This window comes from Lagenorhynchus albirostris, chromosome 20, assembly GCF_949774975.1.
Source record: "Lagenorhynchus albirostris chromosome 20, mLagAlb1.1, whole genome shotgun sequence".
NCBI lineage: Eukaryota > Metazoa > Chordata > Mammalia > Artiodactyla > Delphinidae > Lagenorhynchus > Lagenorhynchus albirostris.
In genome coordinates this window covers 59,548,777-59,576,308 of record NC_083114.1, presented here as the reverse complement: position 1 = coordinate 59,576,308, position 27,532 = coordinate 59,548,777, and the positions used below count along the sequence as shown (strand labels likewise).

Genomic DNA, 27,532 nt, shown 5'->3' with positions numbered 1-27,532 from the left:
AATCCACACTTGCAGAGCCTCTGAAAACAGTGTCTTTGGAATCCTAGCGTTTCCCGAAATGCAGGAAGCCACCGGCCTTGCTGATCGCGAAGCTTCCGTGAAGCAGCCCTGCATTCTGAGAAGCTATCCGTCTACTCCATAAAGTTCACAGAGCTTGATGTTTATGTGCAGTTGGCCCTTGAGTGACACGGGTCTGAACTGCACAGGTCCACTCAGACACGATTTCTTTCCAACAATTCCACAGCTGCCCCCCCAATCCATACCCCCATATCCACTGACTGTGGGCGCTGAGTGTCCGTGGAGGGTCCTGGAACCGAGCCCCCTCGGATACCGAGGGAAGACGACATACGTGTGTCTTTGCTCCATGTCGGGACACACAGATGAGGCTCTGGGCCCTAAAAGCCATCATTAACGAATGACACATCTTATATTCCCATAACCCTTCCCCTTCTACTAGAAAAAAACAGGCTCAGTAAGTACCTTTTCATGTCCTAAGAATAAAATTTTATTGAAACAAATAAATAGCCTGGGGAATCTCACTACATGACAATGATCAGAGCAAAGAGTTTCCACAGAAAGAAAAAGATGTTTTTCTTTCCTCCTGGTGTTTGGTGGTGATACACACAGAGCAGAAAGGGGAAGGGGAGAGGACGGAGGTCTTCGGGGGTTTCATCTCTAACTGGCCTGGTAGGAATCTGATCTGTCCAGAAACACACAGGCCAAGTGAGCTTCTAAAGTAAGATGCCCTCCCCGTTTTTATTCTTGCTGTGGTTTCAGCGCTAACGAGAGCCTACTGGATTTTTCCACAGTCCACCCACTAATCAGAGACCCAGGAAGATAATGAGTACGAATGCTCAGCTCATCTTGAAGCCAACCCAAATGTGGAATCTGGAGGTGGGGACACACGGCACTCGCTGTGGGGTCTGACAGGCCTGCGTGCGACAGTGACTGCAGATCTCCGCCACGGAGGACTGGGGCAGCAGCAACCTCATTAAACCGGGTGCTTCTGGGGTGAGGGCTCATAACCAGGCAGTTAAGCAGTTTAATAAACCACAACTTCGACAGCGGAGAGATCCTCTACTTTCTCGGTAGAGTCCGTATCTGAACGAATTCTACGGACGAGCTGAAGAGTCACTAACTCTTGAAGGGCCCTGTCAACCCCGGCCGCACGCCGCAGAGCCTCAGCACCTACCAAGAAAAGAAAACTTACTTACTGTCACACTTCATCCCCTGGTGGATGAGTCCGTACAGCAGCGACCCACAGTGGTCGCAGAAGGTGGGGCTTCCATAGGTGTGGATCTTGAATTTGTGCTTGCTCCTGGGGTCCTGAGGGGAGAAGCAGCACACTGCATCAGTCACGGGGAGACCGCACCTGGGGACCAGGCCCGCCCTTCCCGTCTCCGCAGCAAGGCTCCAGGCGCCACTGTGTGTGCACCGTGGTCTGAGGTCACACGAGGGGCTTTTAAGAGGCTGCCCGTTCCGGCTGGGCACCGGGTGCCCACGGTCCCTCTCTTTCCAGGGTGTAATCCGCACACAGCGGGGCTTCTCCCACAGCTGCCACTTCTGGACCCAGAGCCATCACGGTGCCCGAGGGTGAGCAGAGCGGTTCAGACACCGCGGTCCTGCCGCATCCCCAGGGCCCAGCGTGGGCTGTAGCAGGCACAAAATCAGGGTGTATCCGTGAAGCTGAGCTGAGTGACCCGGGAGCCATTCAGCAGACTTTGGGCCATTTCCTTTAGGGCGAGGCTTCCAGGAATATACTCTAAGACCAGATATGCACCCAAACCCACAGGGACGTCTTCCTGCTTCTGCACCATTTCCAAAGCGTCATATGCATTTGCAGAGGGAAACTTCAGTGTAATCAGATGAACACTGGAAATGCCTGGAAGCCCCCTCCCCTAGCCCCCGTGGCAATTCATCTCCTCTAGCACCACGCAGGGTGAAGGGACAACTAGGCAGCCTTTTTCCAAGTAGTGTTTTGTTCCTCAACCTACAGACAGATTATAGACAAGGAAGCAAAAATCACACCTAGCACACGGTAGTAATGACAGAGCACGGACTCTGCGGTCACACTGCCTGTGCTCAAATCCCACTCCCCTTCCTTCCCAGAGGCATGACCGTGGGCAAATTACTCATCCTTTCTGCCCCATCTACACACCGGGAAATTAACAGGACTTGTCTTATGTGGTTGATATAAAGACAAAACAAGTCAATCTTAGTGAGGTGCTGAGAAGGGAAAACCCACGTAAAGCAGTAGCCCCTCTGCTTCCTGCGCCTCTGTTTATCAATACGTAAAGCAGAGCACTGAGCTGAAGGATCAACACATCCTATTTGGGCTGTAAAACAATTTCATCTTCAACATGCCACATCAGAACCCTTCCTCATTCGATTCCTCCTCCCAAACCATTCTCTGTGGCCCGAGCAGGTACCACTGTCTGAATGAAGGAAGATGCCAGGGGAGCAGGGTTATGGGGAGGAGAAACCACGAGCTCCACTACAGACAAGGGAAGCCTGGGGTGTCCTTGATGTGTCCTTTACTCTGGGGCTTCTCCAATGCAAAGATACTCAAAGAAAGATATGCTTGGCTTCTGACTTTCTAAGAGCCTGGGTGCTCGTGATGTGAGGGAATTCCAAAGGTGATCGTGACTTCATAAGATAACTGACCTTTTGGGTGACACTGGAACCTAAAATCTAAGACACATACCGACCAATGAATTATTTTGACTACTTTTTAAAGATAGAAATTTTAAAATTCTGGAATATTTTAATCATGCAGATTAAAATAGTATGAAGAATAGTAAGTCAAACGCTCACGTAAACTGGATAAATGTTAGCATTCCTCCGATCTGTCACTGTATTATTATTATTATTATTATTATTATCATCATCATCCTCATTCTGCAGAGATGGTAGTGTTCTTCAAAGTCTTGTGGCCAGTGACCATCAGAGATGGGATCTGACCCGTAGCTGAGGCTTTAACACTGGTTCCCATCCGAGAGCTTTCAGAAATCCACCCAGAGTGAGGTTCTGGCTCCTAACACCTCTAAAAAATTTTTAATATTTGCAACACAGTTTTTTTTTGAAATGAGAACGCCACCTGTTTCTTGTAAATAAAGTTTTACGGAACACAGCCGTGCTCATTCATTTACGTATTTCCGGTGGCTACAATGGCAGAACTGAGTGACGGAACCTGCAGGCCCACAAAGGCTAAAATACTAACTGGCCCTTACAGGAAGTCTGCCGATCTCTGCTCTAGGACCGTGGCTTCCAAAGTATCATCCCTACACGGCACTAGCACCACCTGAAACTTGTTAGAAATGAAATCATTTAGCCCCTCCCCAGACCAACTGAATCAAACTCGGTGGAGGAGGCCTCAACACGCCCTGCAGGTGAGCCTAACGCTGGCAGGTGCACAAGACAGAGAACCACTGCTTTAGAAGGTTCCTCCACAAATACTTAGTAAGTGCTTAATGGGTGCCAGGTGCCTACGTGTGTAAATGACTGACACAGGTCACTGGTTTACTTTGGAAATGTCTCTTGGGGTGAGAAAAATCCACACCTTCCTTGGGAGGTAACTTTTCCAGCCAGTAGCAGCTGTGAATGTGGTCTGAAGTGTGGGCTTAGCCTTCCACCAATTTCCCCAATATCCCAGGATGCTGGGCAAAATGTCAAGGGCACAGGCTGGTGTCAGTACCAATTAAAAGTTCCCAATGCAGATAGTAAAGGTTGTGTCCTACCATGTGGAGGGCAAAAAGGAGGCCAGGGGGAAGGACAGCCTGTTTTCCCTGCAGGAGGACAGCATCAACCATCGGCGTGAAATAAATCCAGCGTGGCAGCTCCCACACAGCCCCCGGAGCCTGGGCGCACGAGGCGGTCCCAGGGCAGCTGTCCTGCCAGTGGGCTGTCACATCGATCTCTGTTGACGTGGCACACGGGGAACCTGCTTCACTCTTCAGGAGGACCTAAGGCTTGCTCATCCAAGCCCATGTGGCATCTTCAGGCTCTCACCTTTGGAGGTACAGGAGAGAGCCGCCCCTCCTGGATGTGGCTGGAGAAGGCCCAGGTTCTGGGAGTCTTTACACCCTAGAACTGTGCCAAGGACGGTGCCTACGATAACAACGGCAATAACAACACAAACACGCCACCTGCCTGCGGACCATCCCTGTGTGCGGGAGCGTTATGAAAACCATCCTCTCTCCTATAATAAAGCCTTTACCACGGTTCTGGAGACCTGTGTTCTGACTCCACCTTGATACAAGCTCAGCAGCCATTTATTTACACAGCAGAAATAAACCTAGTCTGCCAGTGTCCTAGCCGGGGGGTGAGGGTGAGGGGACATGTGAGAAGGGGCTTTGCAACCTGAAAGACCCCTGGATGAAGGCAAGAGAAGATTACTTCCAACAATAACGTCATCGTCATAAACTCCGAGGTGTCAAAGGTTTCTCAGCAATACTTCAGGGACCTGGGCTCACAAGGGGAGGGAGAAGAAAGCTAACGGGCTCCAGTGCCCACAGGCGGCTGGAGGGGAGGCCACGTTGGCAAGAAGGCACAGAACTCTGTGGCCCTGAGTCCTTCCGCTCCGCCCTGGACTCGCCCTCCAGGGCAGCGCCTGTGAGACAACCTGCCCATCCAACCTGCCCGGGCATCACGGCGAGTGGCCGCGACCACCTCCTGCGGCGCAGAAATGAACTCAGGAGCACGGATGCTCTTCCTGGTCTGATCTCACCTCGTCTGACAAGAGAAGCCAGTGTCAGCTGAAGGGCTGTGACTTAGTGGAGATTTGCAGAGAGCGACTGCTCTAAAAATCAAACTTCCCGGATCTCTGATTTCCCATCAATAGCCAGTAACTTCTTTGGGCCCCAACTTCCTCATCTGGACCCCAAGGGTGCTGGTTGGATCGGGACCTTCCCCGTGGGATTTTGGGGAGCCCGACAGAGGAGTCGGGACGTCCTGTGGGATGAGGGTGGGAGAGGGAGGCTGCTGCTAAAAGAAAAATTTGAAAACAACTGGAATAGATGATCTCTTTGATCCTGTCCTGCTTTTAAAAAGAAAACAACCAACTTTTCATGTTTTATTTTGCAATAATCGAAGACTCACAAGAATCTGCAAGAAAAGTACAGACCGTCCATGCACTCCTCACCCTGCTTCCCCCACTGATAACATCTTACATGAGCGACCACGGTATGTCAGCAAAACCGGGACACGGACACTGCTGCAGAGATGTGAACTAAACGGCAGGCTTGGGAGTGTCACCAGGTCTCACGTGCACAATTCCCAGGCATGGACTTTTATTGTACAACTTACGAATTAAACGCTCTGTTTACTGAATAGGGAATACAGTAATATTTGCTGGGTAAATACCATTAAGTCAAACAGGACACATTAAGTCAAAAGTGCATCTGTCGTTGGTTCATCAAATATGTAACTCACTGGATCTCATGGGAAGGGGTCCTGGGAGAACGAGTCTCAAGACTGATCTGAAAAGTAGAATCAAATTGCTTTTCTCTAAGCGTAGGAAGCATGTGCTGTTTCTAAAACGTTCTGATCAGTTTTTCAAAGCAAAAGCATTTCGAGGCACAGGCCAACTGAGGGATCCCCCGAAGTGTAGGACCAGCCACGGGGCCTGGGACAGTGAAAGGTGTGTCAGCCATGGCTTCCAGGTGATGCTGGTAACCCGGATGGAAAGACAGGACCCCAAGGCAGGAGCTGTGCCCTGCGGGCTCCAAGATGGGCTTCCCCACAGCTGCTGAGTGAATCACACAAACAGTGCCTGCCGTGGCGTCCCCAAGAGGCTCCGTGTGGCCAGGGAGGTGCGCGCAGAGGAGCTGAGCCTGAGGTGCTCGAGTGTCACTCGCCCTCGGGGAGTGAGAAGCAGCGTTTGATGGACGGGACCCGAGGGGTCTTTCTGACATCTATAAACCTCGATGTCCAACCCTTCTGCTGGGGAAGCCCCAGGTAACACCCTGGCCCCTCTCACCTTGTTTTGGGTGTTTTCTACTCCTGGTCTAACCACCTTCTGCCAACACCCCATCTGCCGAAAACACCTTAAAAAGCAACAGCGAAGGCTGCTTCGTCCTGCCAGGAAGCCGCCCCAGATGCCGGGACCAGGCGCGCTTTCATTCTTTCCTCTGGCCTTCCAGAGTGTTTTATTTCTCTTACCTGCCACTCATGCAGACAGTTATTCCTCTACCTTCCTCCCCCTCCATCTTCTCATCATTTACCACCAACCCCCCAGCCCCCGCCAGAGGACAGGCGCCGAGGGCTTTAAAGAGATTTCCTAAAGCACACTGCGGAATTTGCAGCTGGACCAGAACCAAGGCTGGCAAGTAAGTTTTCACGTTATCTCTGGGCTTCCTGGAAACCGAAGCAAGGAGGGAAAAGAAACAAACATATTAGGTTCCTCTGGGACCACAAAGCCACCTGGATGCAGAAACCTGCCTTAGCATCGCCTAAAGGCATTTTGTCTCATACATGGTGAACCTCCCTACACATGTGTGAAGGGGACCTCCGAATCTTTAACAAAGCACACTTCCATCCCCGTTCACCTGGGGATTCACGATAGGTATCCCGCATATAAGTTAGGGTAAGTCCGGCTGCACCTGGTACCACCAGTGACATGGCTGGTCTTCATACCAAATCTGCACTACTACCAAGTTGGTAACATTTTCTCATTTAGTGCAATAGGTGCAAATCTTACTCTTTACTTCTCTAGGCATTGGCAACCTCTCATTAAGAGGAGTATGAAACCTGCTGTCATATGTCACAAGCCTGACATTATGCTATAACGAAAGCGGGAAACACTCAGCTCAGACGTCTCTGTCGTCTACATGTTTGGGGGAGAAAAACAAGTTTTTGACTAAACCAATTTTCATAGGCACAAATGAACTCTAACCCACAAATCTAAATCTAGACCGCTTAGGAAAAAAATAACACGTGAACATTTCAAGTCCTACTGGAAGCATCTGCTAGCCTGCTTTTCCTACCTTAATTTTATAATACAGCAACTTAATTGGAAACATATCTCAGCATTTCTACCAGGACTTTTCAAAGTCCTTCAGCACCATCACCATCATTTTGTAACACGTTCAGAGTAATAAACCCATGGGTCTGCAGTGCACAATATTTTGATGCTCATGGGCCTTGCATTTCCTAGACATCTTCTTGTATCGTCTGTAAGCATCTAGAAGGCGTCTTCTAGATGCGGTTTAAATTGCAGGCTTCCATGATGGAGATGCATCCAGCAACATGTAATGTGAAACCTCTAGAGGAGTTCAAACCCTCATACCCCAGGAGGCGGGCGCTCAATGATGCTCTTTGACGAGGATGTTTATATTTGAATAGACATCCCTTCAAATGCCCTTTTAATTGGATGAGTGAAAAGAACAGCAGCCTTCTGGCCAGAGGTCATCCGGGCTTGAATTTTCCACCTGAACGTGAGTGTCTCTGAAATGCCCTACACCTTTCCCATAGAGGGAGGACGGAAACCGCTGTCCCTGAGGGCTGGGGTTCAGGCTTTAGAAGTTTCTAGAAAAGACTGCCTTTCACTGAAGCCCAGGGTGCGATTTCCTCAGCCGCCCTGAGCAGTGTGGCTCCTTCACGCTGCTCCCTCCACGTACCAGGAAAGGTCCCTGTTTCACCGTCTGATGTGTTCCCATGAAGCACACTTGTAAGCCAAGCTTGGGTCTAAACGTCACCCCCGTGCTGACTACACAAGCAACACCAAAAAACATTGCTCCGAGGGTGAATCTGGCATTATTTCTGTGACCTTAAATTTCTTGGGAACAAGTTTTTTTTTTTTTTTTTTTTTAAGTCTATGATTTTAAAAATTCCTATTTAAAACTTTTTGTTAACATCAGAGTATGACCAAAACCAGATCATCTGACGAGGGTGACTTCATGTAACTTGGATACGATTCTAATCATGACATTGGACATCGCGTGTTGAGCGAACAAGGCTCTGACAGCCCTTGTCAGGCTCAGGAATCAGCCTGCTCAAGTGTGCTTTGCCTTTGCTAATACCGGGCTTGTTGAATGTGGTCTGCTCTAAAGCAGAACTAAGGGTCTTCCCTTTCCGGTGACAGTTCATTTTTGATCGTAATGTAACCCCATTTTATTCTGATGAGTAACATTTACCTTTACAGTTGGACTACCTTGTCAAACCCAGCTTTGCTAGCAGAAAGATCCTTACGGGTTCTTTGCCCCGCTATGTAAGATGCAGTAATCATTAAATGAGAAGTGACAGAGTCTTTTTAAAAAATTCTATATAAATAACTACCAGCAAGGCCAAATAAACCATAATTTACTTAAATTTTGGAATACTCTGTAGCAGTTAAATCAAATGAGCTAGATCTTTCTGTACCTACATGGACAGATCCCCAAGATATATTGTCTAATGAAAACAGCAAGCCACAGAGGGAAACATAAAACATAGTGACATTTACATAGAAAGCAGACTAAAAAATAACCCTCGGATAGAGAACAATAAAACAGCTTTTCTCTAGATAGATATGTAAGTAAAATAGACCTCTGACTAGTTTCAGAGGTAACAGTGAGAGGAGGCTCTAAACACTATCGAAACGATTTAAGTAAAAAAAAAATGAATTCATACATTATCTACGTAATCCAAATTACCAGGAATCCCAGCTGAATTTATTTGGTTCTATTTCACCCCGTTCATGAGACCATTTAGAGGGAGAGTCTACACATGGCGAAGGAATTCGGGGCACAGCTGTTATATCTGGTGGTAAACGGCTTTGTCTGTAGCTTCCCCAGCAATCTGCTGAGAAGGTGTCTACATGAGACCCCAGTGTAGATATCTGGTCCCACCAGCCATCAATAAAACTGAAATCTTAATTAAAAGCTATAATATAACCAGTATTTCCTTACTTTGTAATACATTTTATATGTTAACATCTCTGGAAAACTTGACATATATAAACATCTTATCAATGACAGCTTTCACATTCCAAAAGAATCTTTGATGATTTAGTATGAAATTCTGATATTAAAATAAGATGCTTGAAATATGCAAGTATTGAAACCACAAAGCCTAACTATTATTCAGCCAAAAAAAAAAAAAAAAAAGGTATTTCCGGGACTTCCCTGGTGGTCCAGTGGATAAGACTCCACACTCCCAATGCAGGGGCCCGGGTTCGATCCTTGGTCAGGGAACTAGATCCCGCAGGATGCAAACTAAGACCCGGCGCAGCCAAACAAATAAATATATTTTTTAAAATGTGTAGAAGAGCTGAATAGACTTTTTTTTTTTTAGAAAAGCTATTTCCTAGTTAGCTATCAATTTCTTCATTATATGTCAAAAATTATCTATCGTACACCTACTGTGTGCCAGGTGGTGTGTCCATAACAGTGAAGGCTCCAGGTCTGGCTCAGGTCCTGTTTCACGTGGGAGAGGCTGTGTTATACTGTGTTAACAAGTTCCTAACTTGCGGTGGCTCACCACAATAAACATTTGTTTCTCACTCTTCACCCTGGGACCCAAGAGAGCAGCCCCTCCCTGGGCTATTGCCAGTCTCATGGCAAAGGAAAAAGAGAAATGGCAGAACCACTCAATGGCTCTTAAATCTCCCACTTGAAAATGGTCCCATCATTTCTGCTCACACTTCACTGGCCAAAGCAAGACACACGGCCAAGCCAAAGTCAACGGGGCAAGGGTGTAAAATCCTCCCCAGGAAGGGGCAGTGAACCGCATAATAAAAGAATCTACAAAGACCCACGGAGAGCTCAGTCCTCTGCCATTTTATATTATTGGACGAAGGACAACAGAGAACTTCCAGCTGAAATCTTGTAGGTTTAAGGTCAACTGAAGATCGTTTCAAGTTGGTGACGTCAAATAAACCATCTACCTTTTAGGTATCACATTAGCTTAGCAGCAAAGCTGTGATGGAAAAACCCCCAAATCTCATTGGCTTTCCACAACAAACCTTTATTTCTCACTCATGTTCTATGTCAGGCGCTGCAGGGTAGCAGTGCTCATTCTGGGACTGAGGGATTAAGAGGCCACCACTCCTGGGGACACCCCAGCATCAGGGGAAGAAAATCAAGAGGAACTGAACAACGAAATCTGTTCCTGCAAGAGGCACACTTCTCAGCCCCTGGCTGCCACCGGTCCGGGCACAGGGCAAGTCTGGCCCTGGGGGAGATCCTGTCCTCTGTGGGGAGCTGCTGGCCATGTGGCGATGGGTGACGCCGCCATCCTCGCACAGGCGGCAGAGCAAACGGCAGGGGAAATAACCCAACCTTCCACATCTGTTCCTTACCTCTCTATCTATACTTTATACCCAGGAGTTCATGAACGTTTCTGTGTCAAGGATATATCATCATTTTTCCTTTTCCTAAAGTCAACCTGACTCCTCTGAGGGAGAAAAAAATCATTCAAATATTACGTTTCTTTGTCCGTTCAATCAGGTGAGTTAATTAACTAGATTTATGATAAATCTTGCAAATGACAATCTTCTCAGGAAAATCTCACATTTAAAAGAACGTTACTTTTTTCCGTTTTAAGCTTTTGTTTTGAATTATTTTTAGACTCACAAGCTATAAAACTGCAGAGTTCCCATGGAACCCTTCACTCAGCTTCCCTCCAAGGATGGTTTCTTACAAAACCGTAGTAACACAGTCAAAATCCAGGAATGGCCGTAGGTACAATGCTATTATACGGATTTCACTGGTTTTTTGTTTTTGTTTTTTTTTTTGCGGTACGCGGGCCTCTCACTGTTGTGGCCTCTCCCGTTGCGGAGCACAGGCTCCGGATGCGCAGGCTCAGCGGCCATGGCTCACGGGCCCAGCCGCTCCGCGGCACGTGGGATCTTCCCGGACCGGGGCACGAACCCGCGTCCCCTGCATCGGCAGGCGGACTCTCAACCACTGCGCCACCAGGGAAGCCCTTCACTGGTTTTTACATGCACTCATTGTGTGTGTGTGTGTGTGTGTGTGTGTGTGTGTGTGTGTGTGTGTGTGTGTGTGTGTGTGTGTGTGTGTAGTTCCTATGAAACTGATCACATTCATGGTCATGATACAGAAGAACTCTAGCCCCACAAAGAAGCCCCCTGTACTACCCGCCCCTCTAGAGCCATACCCTCCCCTCATCCACAACCGCTGGCAACCACCCATCTGCTTCTCTATTAGATAAACTTTTATAGCATTTTTGAAAGCACCAAATAATATTTGTGCTACTTAGAGATTTCGTTAGCTCCAATGCCCCAGTCTGAAGGGAAAACAAAACAGGAACCCAAGAAGCATCTTAATTATGTGAACCCTCGCCAGCCCTCAACACTTATTTGTCTCCCCCCCCAAAAAATTCATGGCCAAGTTTATATGACTCTCTGAGAACAAATCAGGGATAAATGGAGACGTATTTATTCAAGCATCTCCAAGATTCCATCATCTTCGTTTCACTGAGTAAAGACAGAATGGGCTGTTGTTCACGTGAGGAACGCTGGCTGACACTCTGACATGGGATGGGACAGATGTGAAACCTAAGCTTTGGTGGGTGGATAATACGCCAGGGATGCTGCAGAATTTTTCACGGACTCGAAAAAGTGTAACATTACTTGCAGGAAGCTGACTTCCATGCCTCCCTATCATGCTGGAACTCGCAAGCAGCTAGTATTGTTCAACTGATTAAACAAAACAGGCTAGGCGGAGGCTGTGTTCCTGCCTCCTTCTTTACTGCACAGTCCAGAGTGGGCAGGATCCTTCCTTCCTCTAGATGCCTGATTCCTTCCCAGATTGTTTATTACTCCCAGTAAATGTTTCCAAAGTGGCAATCCTCTCCGAGCTATGTTAGATAGTTACTTCCTGACGCCCAGTGATCTTTCTGATTATAACCTTGTGGTAAACATTAATCACCCATTATTAATGCCCAGTTGTTTACTCACAGGCTCAGTTATGTAGGTGAGATCGCATTTGTCATAATAAGACTAGAAAATACAAAGTAGAAAGGAAAATCTTATCTTTTGGGTATGCTTCATTCAAAAAGATATGAGAGTGTGGAGGTGCGTGTTTTCTTAGGAATCATACTAAATAGGCTGGTCTGTGATTTTTTTCCTTTTTTAAACAGTTCATCTCCAACATCTTTCCATGTCATTAAATACAAGCAGTATCTCATTTTACTGTGTGATATTTTATCATATGGCCAAACCATATTTGATTTAATCAGTCCCCAGTTCCTGGACATTGAGGTTACTTCCAATTTCACTATTACAAACAACACTACCAACAGGTGTCTGTGAGCACACACGGTGCAAGCGTCTTATCAGCTCCTCAGGAAAAAAGCCAGAAGTGGAAATCTTGGGCCAAAGGGATGAACATGAAATAGTAAAATGAAAAGCTACGCATCCATTATAAGCCAGGGGTCTGGTTTTTTTTTTAATCTTTTTTAAAAATAAGTTTATCTATCTATCTACCTATCTATCTACCTATCTTTGACTGTGTTGGGTCTTCGTTGCTGCGCGCGGGCTTTCTGTAGCTGTGGAGAAAGGGGGCTACTCTTCGTTGCGGTGCGCGGGCTTCTCATTGCAGTGGCAACAGGCTTCTCATCGCGGTGGCTTCTCCTGTTGCAAAGCACGGGCTCTAGGTGCACAGGCTCAGTAGTTGTGGTGCACGGGCTTAGCTGCTCCGCGGCATGTGGGATCTTCCCGGACCAGGGCTCAAACCCGTGTCCCCCGCATTTGCAGGCGGATTCTTAACCACTGCGCCACCAGGGAAGCCCCAGGGGTCTGTTTTTGATCAAGACATTCTGGCTGGGCTGGCCGGCTGCTGAGCCTCCTGGATAAGCTTGCAAGTAACCAGTTTCACATCTTGGTGAAAAACAGAGTGATACGTAACTCTCGGCTTTTACTTGATTTCTGTTACGTGCAGGCATTTGTCCTCGACTCAGGATTTCCCCATCTGCTCACTGATGGCTGAGCCGCCACAAAATGCTGGTTGACATTTTCTTACCTCCAATTGCAGCTCATCTCAAGGATTTACTGTTCTTTCTATTGATATGTTTTTGTTCCTTTTCTTAAACTGGGAATTGAGAAACAGTGAAGGTTCAGTCATTTGGGGGATCGTAAATCTCCAGCCATTTGTCAGTTAAGCATGGCTGGTCTAAAGCCATAAAGCAGGAGAACCCCTTACAAATTAAAAAAGAAAGAAAAAATCTCTATTTCTAGCCTCTGCTACAAAGTCTCTGGCGCTTAGCTTTACGCTGATGCACTGGGTTCAGCTGTACAGATGTGACCGTGTGGCTCTTCCACCTTGACCTTCGCCCGCGAGAAGCACTGTCACAGGCACCACGGTGTGGTCCTGCAGCAGCACACTGCCCAGTCCCCCTCATTGCTGTCCAAGCATCTCTGCCTTTGGCTGCCGTGTGCTGCTGGTTCTGGAGCGCGCACCCGCATCAAGCAGAAGTATTCCCTCTTTCTGTTTTTTTTTAAACAACAGGAGGCAACACTAATGCACTTTCCACCCCCTGTGACTTTAAATGCATCCCAAGCAACTCCTCCCGGAGCTCAGCCGGAAGGGTAATGACAAAAATAGCGCTTGTTCAGTTCTTCAATCCCACATCTTAAACCCCTGGCACATATGAAGTTTGCCCTTAGCGCGGCAGAAACCTTTGAATTTGAATAGGCATTTGAGTTTGAACAGGTATTTGAATTTGAATAGGTATTTGAAAGGTATTTGAATACCTTTTTTGTTGTTATTTAAGTGAAACATACCTAGCAAAAATATCACTGAGAACATGCTAATATTTCTACTCACAGCAAACCGTTTTAAGTGTTACAATTAAAGCACAAATTCAGCATGGTTTGCCCTGACGAACATTTAGTCTTTTTTTTTTTTTTTTTTGGTTAAGACACTGGATGATTTTTTTAATAGAAATATAGTTGATTTACCATGTTGTGTTAATTTCTGCTATACAGCAAAGTGCTTCAGTTATACATATATATACATTCTTTTAAATATTCTTTTCCATTATGGTTTATCATAGGATATTGTGCTGCACAGTAGGACCTTGTTGTTTATCCCAATGTCTAATATTCAGTGCTTCCTCTTTCCACCGCCCCAGCTGCCCACCCCCTTCCAGGGAGGCTACGAGGTGGAGACGGAGCAAGCAGAAGGGGGAGGGGTGCTATGTAAAGACATCTGTGCAAATGTCTCTAAGTGATGGTCTCTGTATTTGAGAATACAGAAATACTGTGATCACTAGTATTCTAAAAATGATTTTTTCCCCCTGTTCACTGGCTTGACTTTAGAAAAAGTCAACATTTAAAAGAAAAGGGGAAATATAACCAAACCAGATGGCAGCCTGTGGTCCCCTGTAACCAATTTAAAGGCAGCCCCCGACAGCCCCACCCCCTTGCTCTACCCGTACACGCAGGGCTCAGAAACGTATTTCCAGGGTACCTGTTTACCCATCCTTTCTAATAAGATACTGCCAGAAACAGTGTGTGTGTGGTGTGGGGGGGGGGGGGAGAGCTCACATAAACACACAGAACCCAGCTTACTACTTCCTTTATCTTGTGAAACAGCCGGGAAGGGTCAAAGGTGGACAGTCAGAGATGAAGAAATTGAGGATTGGGAAAGGTTTCAGCGAGATCCATGGCTAGTAAAAGTGGTAAAATTAGGATTTCAACGCAGGCCTTTGGCTCAGGTAACGGGTCTGACTCTGGGCTGGATGCTGAACCAGCGGCAGACAGAGAAACAAACTGGGCAAGAAGCCCCCCTTCCGGTAACAGGATAAACCTGATACACTGTACGCATGCCCAAACTTTTCCTTCCCCCAAGTAACTCAAATGGACCCAGGGCAGAAGGCTATTTTCCCATGAGAACAGGAAAAAAGATAAAATGTAAAGCAGCCGCCTGTCATAAAGCAGAAATACATGACAACGGCATCGTCCATCTTTACTATGTCTAGATCCCCAGATTATCAGGTTCCTATTATTCCCAGATCTCTCTGGAGTCACATCTCCTCTGCTATTGCGAATATGTCCAAGCTGGAGCAGAAAGACAGATACCCTCGGATTCCACTAGAGGGGAACAGCATGCCGTCAGGGACGGGAAGTCTGATGACTTTTAAGGACTGTCACCCTGAGAGCAGAGAGGAATCCTGCTGCCCTTGCAGCGCCCACGAACCCACGCTTCAGAGCCTGTGTGTGGCCCTCGCCTTCACGACCGGCGACTCCAGAGAAGTTAAATCAGGCGGAAATTGTATTCAGCCTCTGCGGTACATGCAATCTGAACATTCTGTTCGTTCCGGAACGCAATTTTTCTAATTCTTGATCAAGCCCGCAGCATGTGACAGCCAAACCGACGTCACTTCACAAAGAATCTACTTGGTGTCCGGAAGTACAAACAGAAATTTCTACAGGGAAGGTAGTTTGTGAGGTGCACCCCCGGGAGACTTTCCCACGATGTGTAGGAAGACGGAGGGTTTGCTCATCAGACAATCAATGGCCCGGCCCAGCTATGCCCAGCGGAGCCGCTGCGGTGTCCCCCGCACTGACTGCTAGCTGCGTGCTGAGCATGTGAGACGCGGAGGACCTGTGAATTTTCACTCTTCCTTTACCTTCCATCTGTTTAGATTTAAACAGCCATAGGTGGCCAACAGCCCGAGACCACCCCCGCCCTGGGACACCGCGTTCAAGCCACCGATCTCCTTCCCGTTCCTCCTCAAAAGCCCCCGACTGCAGAGACCCGGGGAGGGGCTTTCGGGCTCTGCGGGGAGCCACCGGAGCTGGCCTGTGACTCGGGTTGCGCCTCACCCTTGGACCGGCCCTGCACACGCCCCCAAGGCTGCCACCCGATGCCGGGCGGCACTCATCTGCTCTCTGAGGGCTCCCTCCCCGTCCACCGTCCCCCACTCCCACCATATTACTTGTCGTGATCCACTGCCTGGCACACGTTCCTCGGCTCAGAACGTCCCAGCGGCTCCCCGGCCTAGTGGTGCGGCAGCGCCCTACCGGCCCCACCCCTCCCCGGGCCGCTGCTTGCCCTCACGCCTGCCTCCCCCCTCGGGGGAGAAGCCCGGGATTCGCAGGCACCAGCGGCACCTCCAGATGCGCCCACCCCCACTGACACCCAGCCCGCCCACCCTCTCCTGCAGGCTCTCGAAGGACCTTTGCTGCTCTGTCCCCATCTCAGGGCCTTTGCACTTGCCGTCCCTCTGCCCAGCTCGGGCACTAGGGCTCCACATGGACGCCCCCTCCTCGGGCTCAGCCCCCTCCCACCTCCAGGAGTCCCCCAGATTCCTCGGGCTCAGCCCCCTCCCACCTCCAGGAGTGCCCCAGATTCCTCGGGCTCAGCCCCATCCCACCTCCAGGAGTCCCCCAGATTCCTCGGGCTCAGCCCCCCTCCCGTCTCCAGGAGTCCCCCAGATTCCTCGGGCTCAGCCCCCTCCCGTCTCCAGGAGTCCCCCAGATTCCTCGGGCTCAGCCCCCTCCCGTCTCCAGGAGTCCCCCAGATTCCTCGGGCTCAGCCCCCTCCCGTCTCCAGGAGTCCCCCAGATTCCTCGGGCTCAGCCCCCTCCCGTCTCCAGGAGTCCCCCAGATTCCTCGGGCTCAGCCCCCGCCCACCTCCAGGAGTCCCCCAGATTCCTCGGGCTCAGCCCCCCTCCCGTCTCCAGGAGTCCCCCAGATTCCTCGGGCTCAGCTCCCCTCCCACCTCCAGGAGTCCCCCAGATTCCTCGGGCTCAGCCCCCGCCCACCTCCAGGAGTCCCCCAGATTCCTCGGGCTCAGCCCCCCTCCAGGAGTCCCCCAGATTCCTCGGGCTCAGCCCCCTCCCGTCTCCAGGAGTCCCCAGAGACTCCGCGTTTCAGTAGCTTATTTCTTCTCACCACTTGATTAGAAATTATTTTCCTTATTTAGTTTTCACTTGTTCCTAAACTCTTCATTCTTTGTCTTTAAAATGTAAATTCCACGATTAGAGAAGACCTCGCTGCTGCCTTCTTCATGGCTGAACCACTAGCACCCAAACAGGGCCCGGCACAAAGCAGACGCTTCGCCAGCATCTGTCAAATGAAGGAATGAATCCTGTATCCCTCCCTATGGATGGAAAACTCTTAGAGATCAGAGACCGTATCTTACACCTCCTGGGAGCTCAATATGCCTTTGCTGAAGGTCATGACAACGGTGACACTTAATCCCCACTGCAGCCTCCAACCAACTCTTTCACAGGTGACACACCTTTAAAGGAAGGTGCTTTGCAAATGAACCTTCCAGGTCTCTAAGCAGACATAGCACCTTTTGATATATTTCTGTCTCTCAAAAAGCCAATCTCAAGTTTAGGGAAAAAGACCCAGCGAAGGTCATACGTTTAAGGATGGAAAACTAAATAAATACCAGTTACACTGTTACCCATTTAGGAAAATTCTAGAACTTATAGCTGATTCACTTGTGAGTTTATACCACTGAGAGTGAGGACGCAGTTTTCTTTGGTGGGAAGACGGAGCGTTTCAATTTCTTTTACCAAAGAAGCGAGATGTGGCACCAGGACAAGATGGGGAAAAAAACTGTTTTACCGTCTGTCCTTCGGGAAATGGGAAGAGACGGCTGAACATGCAACAGCGCTCCTGGTCTCGGTCTCGGCCTCAGCATTAAAGCCCCTCGCAAACCAACAGTTTCCTGGGAAAGGTCAGTGCCTTCCAGTTTATGGAGCTCATCACCTGACAAATGTTCCTCTGGCATTTTATTTTCTAGGGATGTCGGTTTCACACATTAAAATGAGAACCACGGTCCTAAGGAAAGACCGTAAGTCAGGTCTCGTTACAACTCACTTTAAAATTATTTGGTTATACTGTTATTTTGCCCTTAAGCACCGATTAAAAGAAGTGAACCATCCTCTGGGCCACTGGATCTGCTCTGCTGGGCTAAAATTTTGGTTGTAAACATACCTGCTTGTAATCAGCTTTCCTGTTACTACTAATCTTGTTTCTCAGATTACAGGTGGAGATGGACATTGTTTGCACGCAAGTAACTATGAACAACTCAGTATTCATACGGGGTGCCAATGTATTGTTACGATTGTTATCAAGTCTCTTTTTAGAGAACTTTTTCTTAATATGGACTCTGAATTTAGTTTTAAATCCCCGCCAAGTTTTAATGCAGCGAACACACGTGAGGATCGAAGCTATTCTGACACAGTGAAACGCTGCTTTGAATGCGATCTTCCTGAACATATCTGGAACCTATACGCAGCTAGAGGGGATATTCGTTTGTACCCTTACTTGCCATTCTCTGAGGTTTCTGTGACAGTTTCTAAGGAAACACATCAACACAAACCCCAGATCAGCTACAAGTATCTGTCCTCCTGACAGGTGCTTCCTAGTGCATCGATATAGATTTTTAATGTTTTCACTTAACTCTCACCCCAAGAACCACAGTCTTTGTAAAGAAATCTGGTTCTAATGCAGATATGAAAAGATTTCTATTTCCAAAGTGGAACAAATGAACCTCCCAGCTGACTGCTAGGTGGTCAAGACAGGTGGTATAATTTAGTTGATCGGACCAAGTTTTACGAGAGTAAATTTAGAGCAAAGTACGTCTTTAAGCACACAGGAGGAGAATAGGGTTTGTAGGTCCTTGGAGAAGAAATGATCACATTTTTAAATGCCTCGATGGATAAGGTCATGATTCTGATGAGTTTCTAACAGAAATATTTAAAGACACACCTGAACTGTGAAACCATTATCAAGAAAACGCCAGCTTGACGAAGTTGAGAGAGTGGCATGGACATATATACGCTACCAAATGTAAAACAGACAGCTAGTGGGAAGCAGCCGCATAGCACAGGGAGATCAGCTCAGTGCTTTGTGACCACCTAGAGGGGTGGGATAGGGAGGGTGGGAGGGAGACACAAGAGGAAGGGGTTATGGGGATATATGTATATGTATAGCTGATTCACTTTGTTATACACCAGAAACTAACACAACAACGTAAAACAATTATACTCCAGTAAAGATGTTAAAAAAAAGAAAACATCAGCTCGTGGACCTCGAAAACTCAGGCGTCTCCTGGGTCGGCGCTGGCGTGTTTCTGAAGCCTGCAGGCCCACAATTTCATAGCCTGGACAGCCCAGTCCACCCAGAATTTTGGGAAAGAGGGGCCACCTTACTTGGACAGCAGGATCAACCTGAGTTTTCCCTACAGAGCTTGCAGTTCCTCGGCAGACAGGGGTTCATTAGGTTAACTAAGGGTTAATATTTGTTAGCAGCAGATGCGTGAGCTAGAACGTAGTCACTGAAAGGGCCGTGCTGGTGACCAGACAGACTTAACCCCCCTCCACTGCCAGGGGACACCTTCGTCAAGGAACTACACAGCCGAGCTCCTTCCAGATGCTCCGGGACCAAATGGATTCCAAGGCTCAAGGCTATTTTGTTAGCTGCCGGATAGGTCCAGTTCCCCATACAAACAGGCACAGAATGGTTAGGAGAGCAGCTGGGCCGAAGCCGCGGCTCTCAAGGGGCAGTAAACGCGGGCGCACTTCCTGTGGGCGGCCGACAGCCGGGTGCCTGGACACGAGCGCGTCGCCATGCCAGCGGGCTGCCGACAGCGCGCACGGCCCGCGGAGGCGCTCAGCTCCCATGGCCGGGGACCTGGATTCCCTCCCCGCCGCCGGCGCTCTAGGTTCCCGACCAAAGTCCATTCTTCCTTCTTCCCCTCACCAACAGGTCTCTGGGTTTTGCTGGAATGACACCCTGGGGGTAACGGAATACCCTTGCCGGCCTCCCTTGCAGCTACAGGGGCAGCGGTGGGACAGAGCCCCGGCCACTCGGACGGGAACACGAGTCCATCCGCTGGTCACTTCCAGGAAGGCGGAATGCTCCTGCTTGGGCGCCGCCTCTCCTTTGTTTCTTCCCGCCTGGAGCTAGGACGCTTATTTCACCACCAGGCGCAGTGCCCTTCCCTCTCTGAAGGGGGCGGCTTCTGGAGGCGCTCTTGAAAGGGAGCGAGCTGGGTTTTTCATGGGCTCAGGAAGGCAGGCAGCAGCGAGGACAGGCCGTCCGTGGAGCGGCTGGGCGGTTCTGTGGCTTTTAGCCATTTCATCAAGGTTTCGCCGAGCTGCGGAGAAGAAGAGCTGGTTGCTTCCGCGTCTTTCGCTGGCTGCCGGTCACGTGACAGGGTGACACGCCTCTCCTCGAGGCTCCGGAAGCAGCACGAGCTGCTCTGGAAGACACATGTTTACGGGTCCGTGTTCTCAGCCAGCGCTGTGGCCACTGAAGGGGACCCGTGACAGTCTGGCTGACCTGAATTTTTTCTTTTAATTACCCCCAAATGCCTGTTTTCTTCGATGCTCTGGGCTGTCTCGAACAACTACCCGCATCTCAATCTAGGCCCCTCCCTTACTTTATAACCTCAGAATGGGGTTAAGAACGCAAAGGAAGGGTTACAAGAAGCCCTCGTCTTCTGGACTTCATACAGGCAGCTCCCCCCCGCTGTCCTTCTTTCCTCCCTTCCCTTTCAGAGGTTTAACGGGGACTCTGATACACTTCTTGAGACATCTGCTTAGCGAGGTTCTGCCTTGAGACGGCGAGCGGGGGAGGAGAAGGATGGGTTTCAACAGGGCTGAGCTCTGCCCAAACCTGCGCCTGGACAGCTGGCATGGGGCCACCATCTCCAGAAGGCTTCCATCTCGTGGATGAAGATAATGATATTTGTTTGAGGGGCACGCCCTTGGGTTGCATATACAAACCAGACTTAATGGATATTTTTAAGAGTTTCCCACAGGGAAAACAGGCCATGTCAAAGTGCCAGGGCACTCAACTGTCACTTCCTTCCAGGGAAAAAGGAAAAAACGCAACAGTCCTGCTTAGACCGAGCCAGCTGCTGCTCGCACTGTTAAAAGCTGTACCGCTTCTGCCTACACGGGTGGCTTCCTCAGACCTCCGGCCCTGGGAGGGCTGACACCTGCCCGAGCAGCAACCCAGTTGGGACTGGTTTACCCAGACGGCAGGAAAGAGGCGGTGAAGGGGAGAGGCCCATTTGTTTCCTTTTACCACCCGTTCTGACTTCCATAATCCAGCCGTTCGTGAGAGACACTCAGCTGCAGCCGCCTCGGTGAGAAACCACGACTTTCGCCACTTTGCTAAGTTATTCTCCCCACGCTCGGTCCTCCAACTGGCTCAGAATACACGGCCTAGAAAACGGCCAGCACTGGGAGACTCTGTGAGCCCGTAAAGCCTTCCTTCCTCAGCTCGCGAGGGAAGGTACGTGATGTTCAGGGCTAAGTGTGCCCAACGCGATCGGCTTCACTCATACGGGTTCCCCTTCCTTACCCTTTCCTAGGGAGAATCTGAAGGTTCTAGAAATAAGAGGGAAGTAAGATGGCGGATGGATGGAAGGAAGGGGAGCAGGGAAGAGGGGGGAAGAGTTTACACCTGCAGCCGTGGGGCCTGGGCTCTCTAGCTATGACGCCAGCTGTTCGGCAGAGGCTCTGTCCCCAGCCCAGCCCACGTCCCTGGGGAAGGCAGACACGCAGGACAGAATGCGAGCATTTCCCAGAATGTGGAATCGCTTGAGTCAGAGTTTCCTCTATCAAAATTCACGAGTCAAGTCTCAGATACTGCAATCCCTCGTGGTGTGACGTCTGCCACTTATCTTTGAGAGCCATCGCATCGTTGAATGCCCAGAACTTTCTCAAAATTGTACCTGGAATTAATCGAAGGGTTTTTTTCCTCCCCCTTAATCATGATTTTTTTTAAAGTCATAGTCGGTCCAAATATAGTTAATCTTTTGTTTTATAAGTGAAATGCTTGAAACAAGTTTAAAGGAGGCGATCTCAGCATCTCTAGGACAAGAGCCTCCTTCAACGTCGTACCCTGACTTTAAAACGAACGCAACATTTCTTCTGACCCCAGGGAACCACGTTGGACCAGCTACATGTTCATGACACAATATGTTTCTGGCACCAGAACGGCCTTGAGAAATTAGCCTGCTGCCTCCTAGCCTGATAAAATCTCAATAACCATTCAAAACAGTGAGAGTTTCTCTCTCATTGCCATGTAAGAGCTTCCTGCTCTACTAGAGGGTCATAAAGGTGCTTTATTTCCAGAAGTCCTTAACGTTCTTCATTACGGACTGTGGAGTGCTGACCCAATTTCCATATGGTTTTTAAAAAATGAGGGTTAAGGACGTGCCCATCTGTGGCCACGGTCAGGAAGCCGCCTGGAGATTTCTTCCCTATTTGGAGCCAGTTTTGGTAATCGGAGGGAGACGGCCTGTGCTGGCGGCTCCAGGCCAGTTCATGCATAATTCACCCAAAAGGATGGAAAAGGCCCACTGGGGACAAGGCTTGGCCTACTTCCCCCGGTTTATCACCAAATGTGCTCTGTTTTGATCTCCGAGGCCCTGTAATCCTCCCCCACTTTGATATCAGTGACACTGGTATAAGTCACATAATGACATGAGGTTTCTGGGGGCAGATGGACCAGGGCCCTTCTGAAGAACAAAGATGGGCCTCAAACCCAGCCAAGAGGGGAAAACACCCAAGAAACCAGATTACAAACATGAAGAAACACAGCCCAAACCCAGGCAGCTTGAAAGACATGAAAGGGACCAGACAGTCCGTGTTACAAACCCGGTCCCTCATCCTGTCCCCATCAGGCCCAGAGATGAAACGGCTCCGGAACATCTGTGTCCTTTGATCTTGGGCTGCTCGCGTATTTCATCAGGAAGAGGCTGAGAATGACACGCTCTAATGCATTTTGTGTCACTTTTCCAGAGGCTGTAGTTTATAAATGTTCTGTGTTAATCAGAATTATAAATGAGGAACTTAATTTAAAAAATTTGTTTAATATTGTGAGCTGTTCAGGCCTGTGTCCCTGTCTTACCCAACATCCAGCCGTGGGGAAGCTAGAATTCCTGCTCTTGTCAAGAAGCTGGCCGTGGTCCTACCGTCTAAAGCCCTCTGCTAGCTTCCCACGGCCCCTCGAGATTCTTCACGACCCCCAGGCCCCCCTCTCCTGCCTAAACGTCCAGCCACTCTGCTCTTTTTCTCCCAGATGGATCTCTCTGGAATATAGCGTAGGGCACTTACCACAGCTGTAACTAATTAATTAATTGTGTGACGATGTGGCTCAAAGCAAATCTCTCTCATTAAAGTGCAGACGCCACCCAGTGGTTCCCATCTTCTTGGGAATGGGCTTTGGTGGCTGGGGACAGGTGCACACAGCTCCTGGGCCGGGCATAAGTCATGGAGCGACCGGAACCGGCCACTCACTGTGCCTTATTCACTCGTGGGCCCCCAGGGCCCACGCACAGCAGATGCTCAGAAGACATCTGGGCAATGAACTGAATGCATAAACAAGGTAATAAATCTCAGTGCTGCAAGGCTCTCCATCACTGCATGTCACTCACTGCGCATCTGGGGAAGGACTTGATCCAGACGTTCAGCTGCCTGGTGGCTAGAGTCCAAGCCTGATGGTCGACTGTACAATGTTCTTTCTATCATCACTACGGGGGTGCAGGTGTGGGACCGGCACCCACACGGCCACTTCTATGTGCTAAATGAAGTCCACACACTAGGTGGATTTCTACTTATTTTCTAAAACTAACATTCATGGAGAATTAGCAAGCAATGGTTGTCTAGGGCCCGGCCAGATTTCCTGACTGGGCTCTCAGGAAACTGTGAATTATAAAAAGATAGGTATATTTTTCTTCCCATCTGAAACTTAGCTTCAGAGCAGTGATGCATGTCTTGTAGCCTAAAATCTCACCCAGCGAAATGGCTGAGCAAAGGCATTGGGCAATTTTTCTTAGCTCTGGGTCTGCAAGTAAAACACTGAATGTTCAAGTCCAAGCAGTTTAAAGGGACCCTGGAGACCCACTCCTGTCCCAGGTGCAGGGAGGCCAGAGTGACACAAGGGAGGGACCTCACATCACCCCGGACAGGCCCGGGGTCACGACTCTGATGATGCTCCTGTCATGCTCTGTGATGCTCTGGTCTTGATAGTTACAGTTTGTGGGTTTCCTTTAAACTGGAGGCAGCTCTCGCTGAGCTTTGCTTGCTTCTCCCAGAGCATATGCAGGCCCGGAAGGACCAACAGCTAGAGCAGGAGATGAACAAGACAGAGATGTAAATCATTCATTTTCTCTCAGGCTTGGAGCATAGACAGTTCTCCGCTTATCAATGGGTTGTTCGAAAAATCATGTGCAAGGCTGCTGTTCTAAAGCAGGATGTTTTTACCCCAGAAACAGGGCTCCATACATGGCTCGCCTCCAGATCAGACCCTCAGTCCCCAAGTGCTATCTGCAGAGGCCTGCAGACCATAATCCCACCACTACAAAAACCAGAGAATGCTAGTTACCTACCCCCAACACCCACTTCCTCTCTCCTTGGTCACAAAATCCCCATTTTAGCTGGACACACTGAGATCTACAGTGAAAGAAAACATTTCTCTAGCACCTAAGCGTGGTCATGTGATAAATGAGATATGAGTGAAGGGTTATGTGGACTTCCTGAAAAGCTGCTTAAAGGAGGTGCCCTTTCTGCCCTTTGGGTGGCAGGCAACACAAATATGAGGGCTGGAGTTTCAGCAGCCATTCTGGGGCAGAGGAGACTGTGCATGGAAGCCATGGGCTCAGATGGTGTAGCAGAGAGACCTTGCTCCTAATGGTGGTGGAGCTGCCCCATAAACCCTGCTTACTCCCCTCTGTATTCTGTTCACGTGGGAAAAAAAAACAAATGATCTTATTTAAACTGCTATTAGTTGAGATTTTTCTAATGCCTACAGCTGCACGCAATTCTTAACTGGTACGCCCATGAATAACAATTTCTTTATGGGAAAGTGGGATGTCTGCTATACATCTATCCCTAAACCCTCTCTGGCAGTAATGACAAAAAGAACATGCACATACCTCAAAAAAGCCATAAAAAAAAAAGCATAATAGTGGGAACTGACACTGTGGGACACTTCATATTTGACAAACATAGTATTTGTTAGCCATCACAATGTTGCATAAGGTACTGTGAATTACTGCCCCCCTTTTGCAGATGAGGAAACTGAGGTTCAAGCAGCTTAAGAATCTGTCCCAAACCAGCTGTTAAATACCCAAGTAAGAGTTACCTACTTGGCATGAGATAGACACAGATGTGGTAACAGGTAGGAAATGGTAACTTTTTAAGATCTTGCCAACTAATTTAGTAAATTGCAATTATGTGAGAAGCTAGAATAAAAAGAAGGTACCTTGACCTAATTAAGTGAGATAGTACATGTAAAGATGCCTACCATGCAGTAGATACTCCAAAAATACCTGTTCCCACCTGGATTTTTTTTTTTTTTTTTTTTTTTTTTTTTTTTTTTTGCTGTATGCGGGCCTCTCACTGTTGTGGCCTCTCCCGTTGCGCCCACCTGGATTTTTAAAAAGCCCTTCCTGAAACACACAAATACATACCTGCCCCCCACAGTTCTAAGATATGTCTTATCAGATTATTTTGTGTGGGAGGTAACATACATGGAAACCTACAACCTTTAATTGAAAAAGTTGTGCCTGAAAAGTGGAGTGGCAGGTTTGTGTTCTCGGTGGAGTGGTGCTCCGCCCCCCTAAGATTCTACCCAGAACCTCATAACGAGATCTTATTTGGAAGTAGGGTCTTTGCAGGCGTCATTAGTTAAATTAAGATGAGGTCATACTGGATTAGGGGTGGACCTAAATCCAATGGCTGGTGTCCTTATCAGAAGAGGAGAGACACCCAGGCACAAACAGAGAAGGTGGCCATGTGAAGACAGAGGCAGAGACTGGGGTGACGCAGAGACTGGGGTGACGCAGAGACTGGGGTGACGCAGAGGCTGGGGTGACGCAGAGGCTGGGGTGACGCAGAGACTGGGGTGACGCAGAGGAGACTGGGGTGACGCAGAGGCTGGGGTGACGCAGAGGAGACTGGGGTGACGCAGAGGCTGGGGTGACGCAGAGGCTGGGGTGACGCAGAGGCTGGGGTGACGCAGAGGAGACTGGGGTGACGCAGAGGCTGGGGTGACGCAGAGGCTGGGGTGACGCAGAGGCTGGGGTGACGCAGAGACTGGGGTGACGCAGAGGCTGGGGTGACGCAGAGACTGGGGTGACGCAGAGGCTGGGGTGACGCAGAGACTGGGGTGACGCAGAGGAGACTGGGGTGACGCAGAGGCTGGGGTGACGCAGAGGCTGGGGTGACGCAGAGGAGACTGGGGTGACGCAGAGGCTGGGGTGACGCAGAGACTGGGGTGACGCAGAGGAGACTGGGGTGACGCAGAGGCTGGGGTGACGCAGAGACTGGGGTGACGCAGAGGAGACTGGGGTGACGCAGAGGCTGGGGTGACGCAGAGGCTGGGGTGACGCAGAGGCTGGGGTGACGCAGAGGAGACTGGGGTGACGCAGAGGCTGGGGTGACGCAGAGGAGACTGGGGTGACGCAGAGGCTGGGGTGACGCAGAGGCTGGGGTGACGCAGAGGCTGGGGTGACGCAGAGACTGGGGTGACGCAGAGGCTGGGGTGACGCAGAGGCTGGGGTGACGCAGAGGCTGGGGTGACGCAGAGGCTGGGGTGACGCAGAGGAGACTGGGGTGACGCAGAGGCTGGGGTGACGCAGAGGCTGGGGTGACGCAGAGGCTGGGGTGACGCAGAGGCTGGGGTGACGCAGAGGAGACTGGGGTGACGCAGAGGCTGGGGTGACGCAGAGGCTGGGGTGACGCAGAGGCTGGGGTGACGCAGAGGAGACTGGGGTGACGCAGAGGCTGGGGTGACGCAGAGGCTGGGGTGACGCAGAGGCTGGGGTGACGCAGAGACTGGGGTGACGCAGAGGCTGGGGTGACGCAGAGGCTGGGGTGACGCAGAGGCTGGGGTGACGCAGAGGAGACTGGGGTGACGCAGAGGCTGGGGTGACGCAGAGGCTGGGGTGACGCAGAGGCTGGGGTGACGCAGAGGAGACTGGGGTGACGCAGAGGCTGGGGTGACGCAGAGGCTGGGGTGACGCAGAGGCTGGGGTGACGCAGAGGCTGGGGTGACGCAGAGACTGGGGTGACGCAGAGGCTGGGGTGACGCAGAGGCTGGGGTGACGCAGAGGCTGGGGTGACGCAGAGGAGACTGGGGTGACGCAGAGGCTGGGGTGACGCAGAGGCTGGGGTGACGCAGAGGCTGGGGTGACGCAGAGGCTGGGGTGACGCAGAGGCTGGGGTGACGCAGAGGCTGGGGTGACGCAGAGGCTGGGGTGACGCAGAGGCTGGGGTGACGCTACACGCCAAGAACTGCTGGCGCCGCCAGAGGCTGGAAGAAGCGAGCGAGAGCCTTCGGAGGGAGCACGGCCCTGCCAGTACCTTGAGCTTGGACTCCTAGCCTCAGGACCCTACGAGGACACATTTCTGTTGCTTTAAGCTACCAGTCTGTGGTAATGTGCCACGGCATCCCTAGGAAATGAGTAGCCTGGAGACAGATTTAAAGTCTCGAGGAGCATTGACTAATGAAAGGATAACGCCGAAGTCCAGTTCTGTCCATCTGCAAAATAGCACGCTCTCTCCTGTAGATGGCTCTGCATCTGACCACCACTGCTGCGCTGTCCTGGAC

General features: G+C 49.8%; 1 protein-coding gene across 2 annotated transcripts in view; it reads right to left on the bottom strand.

The window, feature by feature from the left end:
• PRKCA (protein kinase C alpha) overlaps positions 1-27,532 on the bottom strand; it is a 360,631-nt gene that overhangs the window by 99,320 nt on the left and 233,779 nt on the right. For both annotated transcript variants that reach the window (XM_060135365.1, XM_060135366.1), the window contains exon 4: positions 1,215-1,326. In XM_060135365.1, the coding sequence (XP_059991348.1) occupies positions 1,215-1,326 (112 nt within the window). The remainder of the gene's footprint in view (positions 1-1,214; positions 1,327-27,532) is intronic.